We start from the raw sequence: 13,365 nt of genomic DNA on the forward strand, positions 1-13,365 counted from the left end.
AACAAAATTGCCCCTCACGTGAAGGGCACACTGATGGGTTTAACAACCAAACTTAACGAGATTAGGGAATTCGAGTTTAATTGCAAGTGAAATGAAACCATAGGGAAGAAAATTACTAACTTAAAAACTACTGTGCTAAAACCGCAGATTTAGACAAACCACAAGGACGAAAACCGCAGTTCACTGAAATAAATATTATAATAAATAAATAGTGAAAAGACATGTCTACCCCTGACTTAACGATAAAATTTAACGGGGTTAGTGATTTGGATGTAATTGGCAAGGACTGGGAAACGTGGAGGGTCCATATGCAAAAAATAAACTTTTTGGACTAAATTCGCATTATTTGTCAAATCATAAGGACTAAAATGGCACGTTACTCCTTTATTTATCATTGTGTTTTTTTTATTTATTTTCATTATCGATTGTGTTTTTTCCTTTACGTTGTGTCTTTGTGTTATATTTTATTCGACATTGTATTATATTTTGTGAATCATTGTGTCTTTTTATTTATTATTGTATTTTTTGTTTATTTTCATAATTTCGGCATTCTGTATTTTCGTCGTTTTTTAACATAAATGACGGGGGAAATAATTTAATTTTTTTTGTTTTTATTTATATTGTGAGTTATAATTTTTTTATTATTATTTTTGTATTTTTTTGTTTTTCTTTGCTACTATCATACTAACACTTCTCATTTATGTCTATCTTTCTAGTTTAACTTTTTCATTGAGTGTTAATTTGAAAAACGAGTGCATTTATGATAATTAATTAATATGTAATAAATAAAGCATCATAGTTTTTCCGAAAATGTAAAGAGTTTGCGTTAGTACTAGCTAGGTTCTCCCCTCCGGTACTAACGATGGGTAGTACTTTTTTATTATATTTAACTAGCTTTAAAAACCCGTTTATTACACGAGATTAGTTAATGTATAAATTAAAATGAATGACTTAATACAAATAAAAAAAGATAATTAAGTCTCTTTATATTTTTTAATTTTTAAGACTTATTAAACATTTATATTTGTAAAAAAATAAAAATAAAAAAAGATAATTTTTAAGACTTATTAAACATTTATATTTGTCAAGGCTGTAAATATTATACAATGTGATTATTCCGATACGTTCATAATGTGACCATTGTGATTTATTTTTTGTTATTATGGTGATACATTCATACAATATTACTATGGGTGATAAAGAACTTTATTACAAGAAGTCAACAAATATATATATATATATGTATGTACCTATGCAACTATGCACCATGCAAAAGTTTTAGAATTAGTCTCGAAATGACGGGTGTAATTCTTTCTAGGTTCTCACTTCACATCTACAAAACAATTTTGATAGTATTATTACAAATTGTTTGTAACACATCTCATGCCTTTGATGATCTCTCAACATTGGATAATCCTAATTATGCTGAAAATGATGTCGTGTCATTTGATCTAGTTGGTCAATCACTCTCATTTCCTGCAGGTATATATTTCGTTGCCTTTTTTTATATATAAATGATATATATAAAAAAATGTTGTTGATGTTATATAGTTGTTTTTTTAAACAAGATGGTGTATTATTGTATTAACTTAAAAGAAAAAAAAGATGCACTTATCATAAAAATGTTTGCCACTTTTTAATTAATCATTCTAGACTTCAGCTCACTACAAACATAACTATACATACATTCATACTCTATACATATATGTGTGTACATTATATGATAATTTTTCTAATTTTTATGTATGATTAATCAATTAAATGATCCAAAATTAATTAGGGGTGTTTAAAGTTGGCACCGAAAACCGAACTGAATCAAGAAAATAAAAATTGAACCGAATTTGATTCGGCTTTCAGTGTTCAACTAATGAACCGGATTTTTTGTTTAGCATTATTTGTTATTGGATTGTGTTGTGTTCATTACATAGATTGAACTGACATTAACATTGTAATCAGATTGGATTAAATGACAAAACTTAAATGACCATATTTGCTATTCTGATTATTCAGTTTGAACTGAATTCAGATTTTTGAAACCGAAAAAAACCAATTTGGTTTTCGACCGGAAACCAAACAAAACAGAATACGTAATTCTAATTCGGTTCAGCTTTAAACTGTTTAGTTTAGGTGTTTGAAACTTAAAACCTTATTCAGTGTTGTAAATAATGTAGTTATAAGGTTTATGATCTCAATAAACTATAGTTTAATCAATGTAACAAGCTTAATTAATTAAGTGTATAATTAAATTTGTTTACAGGTGGTGGAGAATTCGGAAATGGGGCAATAGATCTTGGAGGATTAAAGGTTCATGAAGCTTTGTACTTCAAGAAAATATGGGAAACACACAGTGGTGGTCCGAAGGGTCTTGGTGCTACATTTTATGAACCAACTTCCATCCCAACCGGCTTCAGTTTGATCGGTCACTATTCCAAACCCAACTCTATGCCCATGGTTTCAGCGGTTCTTGTAGCCAAAGACACCACAGGTAACCCATCACATGGTGCACTGAAGAGTCCCATAGACTATACTCTTATTTGGACTAGTAAGGGTTCGAATGTAAGCCAACGCGTAGATGGATACATTTGGCTCCCAATTGCGCCCTACGGTTATAAAGCCGCAGGTCACATTGTCACGACTTCCCTTGAAAAGCCCTCACTCGACAAGGTTAAGTGTGTTAGATCCGACTTCACGGAGTCAACCAAGGTGGACAAATGGATATGGGGGCATAAGATGGGGATTAGTTCGAGTATGGTTAATTTGCATACTACAATTCCAAAAACTAGAGGTCGAAGTGTACCAACAGGCATGTTTTTGGTGCGAAATGGCTCAAATGCACACGAGTTGTCGTCTTTAAAGATGGTCAAGAATGGTGCTTATCCTGCAATGCCTAATCCCTCACAAATCACTACAATGATCAATGCTTATGCCCCGTGGGTTTATTTCCATCCGGATGAGCAATACTTTCCATCGTCGGTTTTATGGTTCTTTGAAAATGGGGCCGAGCTACACAAATCCGGTCAACCTTCAGAGGGTGTGATCAATGATGGTGATAATCTTCCGAACACTGGTAATGCGGATGATGCCTTTCTAGACCTCCCGCCGGGTCAACCTTCGAGGGAAAAGTTACAGGACGGGTATTTATCTGACGCAGTCGCGTACATACATGTGAAACAAGCACTAGGAGGGACATGTACCGATCTAGCCATATGGTTGTATTACCCTTTCAACGGGGGAGGGAAGCTTCAATTCGGACCTTTCACCATAAAGTTAGGAAGGATAGGGGAGCATGTTGGCGATTGGGAACACATAACGTTAAGGGTCGGTAACTTTCATGGGACTCTAAGGGAGGTGTATCTATCGCAACACGCCAAGGGAGAATGGCTTCCACCTAGTGCATTTGAGCTCATGAATGGGACCAGACCGGTGGTGTATTCATCTTTGCATGGTCATACACATTACTCGACTCCAACTTCGCATACACATTTAGCTGGCTACCTTGATGAAAGCGACGTACGAATGCTAGAGGAAGAGTTTAAGAAGATCAACCGTTCAAAAGAATACCCAATCGTCAGAGATGGGAATTCTTTTGGGTTTGGTCTCAGGGACGATGCTGCAAAAAGTAACAACGTGATGGATATCGCATCAAGTTATAATGTTATTTATGTTGATTACAAACCATTTGGTATGGAACCGTGGGTGAATTATACAGGAAGATGGGGTCCTAAGTTTAGCTATAAGTATACAGAGGAGTTAATGAAGGTTGTGCACGCTTTGCCGCGCCTTTTTCGACGAATTTTCCTTAAAGTTATTAGAAAAATCCCTGCTGAGGTGTTTGGAGAAGAAGGTCCTCAAGGCCCAAAAATGAAAGATAGTTGGTGGGGAGATGAGCGTGTGTGAAATGAATCATCATCACAAATGTCATGGATTGTTAAAAAAATATTTATAAAATGCATTTTTTTTGGTTTAATCTATCCATCTGTTATCAATGATAGTAATTAATTTTAATACTAGATAAAAAGAAATAAATAAATAAATAAATAAACTAATGGGATCAACCATAATTATCATATCATATCCCATTACATTTTATAAGATCAATCACAACAGATCTATACAGCAAAGTGACAGCCACATATTATCTTTTTCCAATTATGTATTTTCTTGTTTTAGCATATTCTTTCACCTATTTATTCATGCACTATGATCATTGTAAAGTTAAGCAATACAACCAAAACAATTTAATCATAAACTTCTCTTGATATCACTCAACATGCTAGCCACCTCAAGTCATGCGATGAAGATCAAATGATTAATCAATGTTTTTGTAATAAATTTCATTTTCACCAAAGTGATACAAGAAGATTAGGCTCTAAGGACCATGAGAATAACACTAACACTTGTATAAATATAGTTACTAAACTAAACCAAGTGAAGAGTGGGTACTTCTTGATCTTGACCGTGGATGATGATTTCCCTCTTGACCAAGATAATTGTAGTACAAATCAATGAAATTGTGTGTTCTGAAAGGTGACGCCTTAAATGAGGAATGAAGCCCTCTCTATTTATAAAAAAAAATTGGCCAAGCACGATCGGGCAGTCAATCAGGAGGCACAATTTTCCATTATTCCCGTACTAGCCTCTGCACTTGTGCGGTTTTCAGCTTTTTGTTGGTCATGGTCATGTATGGGCGTGCATAAAAGTACACACCATCGCACAGCAATGATTCTTGTCAGCACAGGGTGGGAGTAAGGAGGAGCACGAGCGTGCCAATTAGATTTTATCATGAAATATAAAGGCATTATACGCTAACGAAGAAGAAAAAGCAGTTGGTTGAAGCAATTATTGCAACGACGTGTTGGATCATCTGGAGAACAAGAAATGAAACAATTTTTAATCATAGAAATTCTACTATAGCAGGCCTTGGTGGGAAGAACCAAATCAATTCCTTATCTTTGGATCAAACATCGAGCGGATCTCAAGAGCTTGGACTGAGAGAAATGGCGAAGCCTAAATTTCATTTATATGTAACTTGTTTAATATTTTGTTTGATGTAACCTCTTTTCTTTTGTCTGCCCCTTTGCTCAAGCTTCTTGCTTGTTTAATATAATTGCCGTTCAAAAACATTTTTTTCAAAATATGTATTATGTATACATTCTTTCAAAGAATGTATCATTAAAATCAATTTATGTAATATGTATTATATTAGCTATTTATAAATGTACTTGCAAAAAGTGTTGATCTCATTTGCCTGTTTATGACATCTACTGATCTACATCCCATGTGCTGGTTGTTAACCACCAACTACCACTCTCATTAAATAGGGTCATACAAGTCACACAATTCTATATACTCATCTTCTCCTTTCTATCTTTTCATGTTACAAAAGTTGCATTCTTTTAGAAAAATTTGATCCTCAACACTCAAGATGCCAGAAGCACCAAAAACACAAGAAATGTCATACCACCATCATGCCGAAAAGCATAAGGAGGAACAAGGCGGCGGCCTATATGCTTTGTTCTTATACCTTCTCAACTGCATTTTATTTCATCTTTATCTAAGAGTGTTTCAATTTATGTTTTTAAACTGTTAATACGATTGTTACGACTCAAATTCGTAATAATCCGATTACTTTTGAGTAGTGTCGAGAAAACACGATAAATTAAAATTTACATATTTACCCTCCTTTAAGTGATACCTGTTAATCTGTTATTGTGTACTCAGGAGACCTCACTAATAATCTATTAACCAATGGGATCAGATAAATGGATCATAAAACAATTTGTGTTTTCCGTAAAAGTACCTTTCTTGGTCCTTTTATCTATTAATGCTTGTATAATTAGAACTTGATTTTCTAAAGAAACTTGTCTCGTGATTCTTTTCCTTTATCGATGTAGCTTCTTCCCGATGTTTTGCTGTTGTTGCTGCCCCAAGAAATGTGAACGATGTTGTCGTTGTTGCTGCTGCTGCAAGTAGTCTCGTACAATCAAAGTCAGGCATTGCTATTTGGACTATGTCTTCATATTAATTTTCTGTTTGTCTCTGTTTGTGAGCACCTACATATATTAAACATTCTATTTGTTGTGTAGTGTTTTAAGTTGTTGGCTTCTTCTGCTAGACTTGCCATGTCTATATTGCTGTGAATTCCTTGGCAAACGGGTCGATTAAAAAAGGGTAGGGTTGACATACACGTACTTTTTGTTCCCTTTAAAAATAATGAATAACTATTAACTAATGTGCCGAATACAAAAATTATCTTAATACAACAATCTATTCTTGGAATGGAGCGAGTTTATGCGGTTGTATGCATTTAAATATACTCTGGGCAACTTTCAATCCGTTCAAGACATGCAACTTGTTTAACCGCTTTCATTCTTGGCTGTACTTTTTTTATATAAAAAATAATGTGTGTGTAACACCCAAATGTGGACATGGGAGATATCATGGCTCATAGAGGGTGCATTAAATGTGGATGACAGAAAAACTCCACAGTTAAGCGTGCTCGGGTGAGAGTGTGGATGCTTGAAAGAAAGAGTTACTCTTATTAAGTAGTGAGTATATAGAACATCATTCATTTACACTAGAATCGAATATAAAAGAATAGAGTAACTATATGTAGGATTTTAAATATACAAACTTAAGGCTGAAAGCATAATAAACAAAGATGAAAAGGGTAGCAATAGTTACCTGTATCTAGCCAGCAAGGATTGGATTTCTTTGTTCATCAATTTCAACAATGAGGGTGCGGTCAGAGTCCGATCCTTTTGGTCCTTCTGTGTACAGTGTAGGAAGGTATGCATTGTATGCTGGTAAGTATCTTGACACAAAATCCATCACCTGCAACTCAGAATCACATAAAAGATATCATGTTAGTTAACAACCACCCAAAATGTATATTTTTACACATAAAACCTAACTTATTCAAGAAATTAGATTATCACTGAAATAATATAATATACCTCCTCATCTGTCATCCCTGGGTTTCCTGCTTCTCTCATTTGAATCTCTGCCTGCAAGATTTTCCCAGATAATATTAATATCACCTAAAGAAACTATAAAAACATGGATGATGATGATGATGATGATGATGATGATGATGATGATGATGATGATGGTGATGATGATGATGATGATGATGATGATGATGGCAAACCTGTAACCGCCATTGGTAGACGCAACTCGGGTCTTTAATTTTGATAATAATCCATGCTTTCACAAACTTGTCCCATGCATCATAATAAGCCTCTAAGTTTTTATTCACTATTTCTAGCTGCACAAAAAAATTACGGTTGCGTTAATAGGGGTGGGTTCCCGTACAAATGAAATTAACCTACTAAATGTACAAATAGCTAGAGTAATTATTATTACTCTACAGTTTTGAACTACAGTTATTACACTAATAATTAATTACTCTAGTGTTATCATAATTACTCTAGTTATTTGTACGTTTACTCGTTTAGCATGATAAATCTATTTGTATAATTGTATTTGATCCAAATATATATACATATATATTGAAGATATAAATAAAATAAATCAAATGATTGGTTGTTATAAGCTCTTAATTTAATTGTGATTCTAAAATGATCATGATCCTGATCCTACATGGTGTGTGATCTCAGTAGTCTAACCTGTGGGTCAATAGCTTTGACCACTTCAGCAGGAACAGGCTTAAAACCAAGCATCCAACCCTCAAAAAGAACTACCTAAGTTATGAAACAGAAGAAAAGGCACATGAAAGTTATAAGAAAACAATTCAATATAAAGTTTATAACCATTTTACAAATGTTAAAAAAAACACTAATGGAAGTTTTACTTACTGTTAGAGGTCCTTCAACTTCAGGCCATGTTGAAGGGTCAGCTCTATCACCTCTCCCGTTGTAGGCAGACTGCATTAGGGAGAACATCACATTAGAGATGAACAACTCAACATTTCGATTGTATTATTTCTAAACGGGTCAAACACGTAAAACTAAAAAAAAAGATAGCTAAATGGAGCTTACCTTTTCATATCTGGGCAGCTTCATTTTCAAACCTGGACATTTTTGTGCATCAAAATTTAGTTCAAAACATGTGATTAAGCAAAAGATCGGATCTGAATAAATAAGTGTCTCAAACCCTCTTTAGTCAGTTTCTGGACAGCAGTTAGTGTTTCAACAGACAGAGAAAGATCATGGCTTCCAGCATTTCCACGAAACTGCGGGTAAATAAAAAGACTCATGTCAATTATTTACTTAAATCATGATGCCCTTAATACTGCTGTTTTTAAGTTTTCTGCTTTAAGAGAAAATCAAAAACTTACCTCTAAAAGAGCATTCCCAGGATGTTTCTCTCTCAGTTTAACCTATAGCAACAAATGTATAATTGCATTAGACATCAGTGAACCGTCTGGCGGGAAGTTCGTTTATTTAATAAACAAACAAACACGAACATCTTTTGTTCATTTAATTAAATGCGCATTAGCACATGTCTCGTTCATTCATATATGTTCGTGAATGTTAGTTTGTTAAAGTCCATTCATTTACATTCGTTTATATTCGTTCATTGACGTTCATATATGTTCATTAGATTACGTTTGTTTTTATATACTCATTAAAAATTTTTAGGTCCATTACAATTTAGTTTAATTTTTATGAAATTACAATATTAACCATTACAATTTAGCTTATTATTTTTATTTGATGTTCATTCAATTATGTTCGTTTATATTCGTTCATCTATGTTCAGTTATATTTGTTAGTTTATACAGTTAACAAACGAACATAAACAAACACAAACACGTTAATTTTCTTAACGAACGAAAACAAACAAGAAAATTCTGTTCATTCAGTTGTTAGTGTTCGATAGTTTGTTCTGTAAAAGTTAAACGAACGAACATGAACAACTACCATTCGTGTTCGTTTGATTCGTTTTCAGGCGTTACCAAGCTAGGGAGGAGCTAACAAATGAAATATCCCCTTTTTAGTTTTAAAAAGTTCTTAAAAATAAGTATAAAAATCACAATTGAATAACTTTCAACCCTAGAAAAGAAAATTTGCAATCAATATGTAATATTTATAAGTCTTGAGTATTACCTGATCATCATGTGTTAAATAGAAATCATCTATGGAAATAGTTGCAGACTTCCTGATAAATAAAACATGCTAAAATTCTTACTTTTCTCAATATTAATCAAACATGTATCATTGTTGTGCATGCACTTTACCTCCCTGAAGTGCGAAAAAGATAGTCTAGAGCAAAGACCAGTGTAGTCTTTCCACAGCCTTGTGGAGCACTAAAACCAATCTGCATAATAACAGAGGATCAGTTAGCAACTTAAGGGGTATGCAATAATCAAACATTATATATGAGGTTAATTCATGAACAATTCGGTGGGAAGTTCGTTATAATTAATAAACGAATGAGCATGAAAACATGTCTTGTGTGTTCGGTGGTGTTCATGAACGTTCGTTTACCTTTGGTCATTTTAACTCGTTAATGCTCATTCATTTACGTTCATTTATGTTCGAAAGTTTAGTTTATTTAAGTTCGTTCATTAATATATTCATTGAGACTAGTTTTGTTCGTTACAACTTAGTCTTGTTTTATTAACTTTTTAAGCTCAATGCATTGTTTTTCAAATTATGTTCATACATATAATTGGTTGACGTTGGTTGGTAAAACTTGAGCTTTGGTAAAACCTAGCCATTGTCAATCCCTAGTGTTGAGGCGTTGAGTCTACGCAAAACTGGTTTTAGCTCAGTTATGTTTGTTTATCTATGTTCAATTATGCTCATTCGTTTACGTTCATGAACTGTTCGTTACTACATTCATTAAAATTTTTTTTGTTATTACAACTTAGTCTTGCTTTAATAACTTTTTTAAGCCCAACACGTTCTTCAAATTCCTTTTAACTGGTTTTAGTTCTGTTATATTCGTTTATCTATTTCAGTTATGCTTGTCCGCGTACGTTTCATTAATATCTACATTAAAACTCTTTTGTTCACTGCAACTTAATCTTGTTTTAATAAGTTTTAAAGCCGACCACATTGTACTTGCCTTCAAATTACTTTTAACTGGTTTAAACTAAGTTATGTTCATTTATCTATGTTCAGTTAAGTTTGTTGATTTACGTTCGTGAATTGTTGGTTTATTCTAGTTCACGATTGAACATAAATGAACATGTACATGTTCATTTTCTCAATGTACGAACACGAACAATAAAACCCCGTCCGTTCAACTGTTTGTGTCCGTTCGGTTCATTTTATGTATACATTATCCAAACAAACAAGGATAGTACTGTTAAAAGGTTAGGTAAATACCACCAAAGGAGGGATGTCATCTCCATCTTTGAATGTAGATCTATGATCAGCAATCTGCTTTTCACACCACAAGTAGACCGGGATATAATAGTGATAAATTCTAGCCTTTTGGGGTGTAGTCAGGTATAGCTCATTGAGCTTAAACAATTTACACACGTGAAAACCACCTTGTAACCACTCGTCTATAGTCCCAGCTACTGTTTCTGGGGTGAACCCGAGTTTCTCTATAAGTGGGCCCTCGCAAATAAACTCAAAAAGATCCTTCACAGAGGAAACTTGTGCAGGTGTGGGTGGAAACACTGCATGTAATGGACCAAGATTCCTTTTGCTGTTGGCTATAATATCTTTATAGGTTGAGTTGTCTTGCATCCATGAACATCCATCTCCTGCATCAATAATGTCTCAATCATGATATATATTATCCCATCTCTTTCTCTCTCTCTCTCTCTAAACTTTACCGATAAAAACTAACCGCATTAGCCATTTTGGACCAACACTGAAAGAAACCTACAAGCATGGGGACTAAATCCGCCAAAAAAAATATTTAGGGACCAAATCAAAGATGTGACCCAACTACAGGGACAATTCATGTTATTTATTTACACTATAATTTAAATAAAAAAAAATTATAGAAACAGACCACCTACTTTTTTTGATAAAACAAATCATAGTAAAAATGAACTGTTTATAATGGGTCTTACATCATAACTTTTTAAAAAAGTGACAAGTGACTAGCATCATCAGGTGCCATTCTCAAGTGGTTAATTCAATATTAAAACAAAACAGTTAACAAACTCAATTTTCGGATAACTCCCAAACGTTTATTACCAAGAAATATAACTCAAAAACTCATCTTTATTCTGCACATTTGAAGTTGGTTGCTAGAAAAAAAAAGGTAAGAGTATGTTTCTGTTTGTGAAATTTGCCCCCACCATAAGATTCCATATTTCCATTTGCATGACCACCACAGACAGTACTCTGGTTTCCTATAACCTAATAATTAATAAATAATGTTTTTGAGTTCTCTAAAATTGACTAGCTATTTATTATTAAATCTTGTACAGTAAGTGGCGAAGCTTGGACGAAGACACCAGGGGGGCGGGCTCAAATTTTCGGTCGAAAATGGCTAAATTTACACTACGTATAAAAAATTTTGGACGAAAACAAGTAAATTTACACTACTACGCAAAAAAACAGGGGGGGCGGGCCACTTCGGGCCCTAAGTATACTTCGCCCATGCCTAACTCTTTTTAAAACTTCTTAAACATGTGTATCTTATTGGAATGCTTAACGGAAACCAAAACTATACCACCCGTTATTCCAAGTCATCAAATGTAACCATCGGTCATGTTGGTTATTGTTTATATTAGGGTCTGTTTTGTCGGTTGTCTTTGCTCGCCCCTAGTGGCGTCGGTGGTGGGCGCGCCGGTAATGGCGGTGGTGAAGTGGTGGTGCTGGAAACAAGGAGTAAGTGACGGAGATAAACAATGGTCAAAAGCAGTGTGAATCCCATTTGAACTACTTTTAGTTAATAAGTCATATAATGCTTGTCTGTTTTGACCTGTTGACTACCTTGACTAAACCAAAATTGACTAATTTTAAAAGACTCAAATGCTCAAATGATTGCTCTACTTTACTCTATAAGGCTTAAGCATTGACAATTTGACTTGAGAAATAATTTACTATATATTCCCATCTACTTTATCAGAACAGAAAAGAACAGATTCTGTTACCAAAAGGCATCATATTCTTCTTCTTCTAAAAAAAACAAATCTGAGTAAATAGGTCCCAGTAATGATAACAAACAAATCCAAACCAACCACATTATAATCACTATTCGCCATTCAAAATAAATAAATAATAAATCACTATTCACGAATTTAATATTATTCAACACCGAACGAACAATTACTCAAACACATAAGCCTAATTGGCGATATGAGGGCGAGCTAAGGAGAAAAATAAATCGAATGCAAAATGAACGTAATTGATAAACCTGATTTGGATGAATTGAGTTGAGAAGTGATTCGATGTAATGATCTGAAGGTGCTGCGAGTAGTAATCGGACCACTGGATAAATGAATATAATGGTTGGGAGTCCGGTCGTAGAAGGCCGGCAATGGTGAAGTGACCAATGGCTTAGTTGGGCGAGGCAGAACATCCATAACAACCGCCATAGTGGTTTGTGGAAGGCGGGTGAACCACTAAACGGTCTAAAGTTATCTATATTTGGGGTCGATGTTTATGGACTGTGACAACTGTATGTATGTATGTATGTATCGTAGTACCATATATTTATATAAGGCTATAATTATATTCGTCGTTTTCTTTCTTTATAACAACTTACCTTACCTAGTCAATTTTTTTAATCTAATAAAATAATATTAGTGATGCAAGGAAGAAGCGTATCTTATCTTCTGATCTAATCTAATTTGGGGCGTTCTAAAATGTTCTAATCCAATTTGGTACTGATCCATAATTTGTTTTCTAAACTATGTTACGTCATACTCTAAAACTCTTTTGGTTAAAATTACACAAAAGTCGTTTCCCATTTTACATCAAAGATTTTTTCTTTTTCCAATTTTACATCAATACGTCTTTTCTTGTCATTCATCGGAATGATGATTGATGACCTCCTATTATTTATATAAAAAAAGGGGGGGAAATAGAAGAAGAAAAGAAAAGACATCTGTTTTTTAAAAACACCGTTTAGAACTAATCCAAATACGCAAGCGAGTTTTTCTTGAACGGGATGTCAACCGTCTATGCTATAGGAAAACACCCTTTAGTTAGGTTTCGAACCAGATATCTCATGGATTTCAAGCTTTAACCATTAACCCATGTTATTGGACCAGAAGGCCTACTGCAGAAAAACATCTATTATTTTGTTACCATTACGTGCAACTACATCGATATTTTATTATTAATAACGAATAATTTCTCTAGAGATGATGAATAAAACGACAAGATATGATGCATTCATAGATCACTAGTGTTCTTAACAAGTTATGTGATATTTAACATCATTATTATTTTTTTATAAAGTTGTTCTTGCAGTACGAGTAGA

The 13,365-nt window shown here is 33.8% G+C and overlaps 2 protein-coding genes across 2 annotated transcripts; one reads left to right on the plus strand and one right to left on the minus strand.

Annotated features, from left to right (window-relative positions):
* Positions 1–1,295: 1,295 nt before the first annotated feature.
* On the plus strand, positions 1,296–3,897 carry LOC143600939 (hypothetical protein At1g04090-like). Its single transcript, XM_077078476.1, has 2 exons — positions 1,296–1,482; positions 2,258–3,897. Exons 1-2 carry the CDS (start codon positions 1,296–1,298, stop codon positions 3,895–3,897), a joined length of 1,827 nt encoding a protein of 608 aa, XP_076934591.1.
* Positions 3,898–6,519: 2,622 nt separating this feature from the next.
* Positions 6,520–12,535, minus strand: LOC143600935 (D-glycerate 3-kinase, chloroplastic-like). The gene is made up of 12 exons (XM_077078474.1): positions 12,295–12,535; positions 10,299–10,684; positions 9,203–9,282; positions 9,072–9,123; positions 8,300–8,341; positions 8,116–8,194; positions 8,001–8,032; positions 7,818–7,886; positions 7,629–7,703; positions 7,151–7,267; positions 6,957–7,007; positions 6,520–6,834 (listed from the first exon to the last, which is right to left on the minus strand). The coding sequence occupies exons 1-12, from the start codon at positions 12,473–12,475 to the stop codon at positions 6,691–6,693; spliced, it is 1,308 nt and encodes a 435-aa protein (XP_076934589.1). The 5' UTR covers positions 12,476–12,535; the 3' UTR covers positions 6,520–6,690.
* Positions 12,536–13,365: the final 830 nt, after the last annotated feature.

Source organism: Bidens hawaiensis, unplaced genomic scaffold (assembly GCF_021521415.1).
Source record: "Bidens hawaiensis isolate Kalapana, Puna unplaced genomic scaffold, B.hawaiensis_p1.1 tig00055085_1, whole genome shotgun sequence".
NCBI classification, from domain to species: Eukaryota; Viridiplantae; Streptophyta; class Magnoliopsida; order Asterales; family Asteraceae; genus Bidens; species Bidens hawaiensis.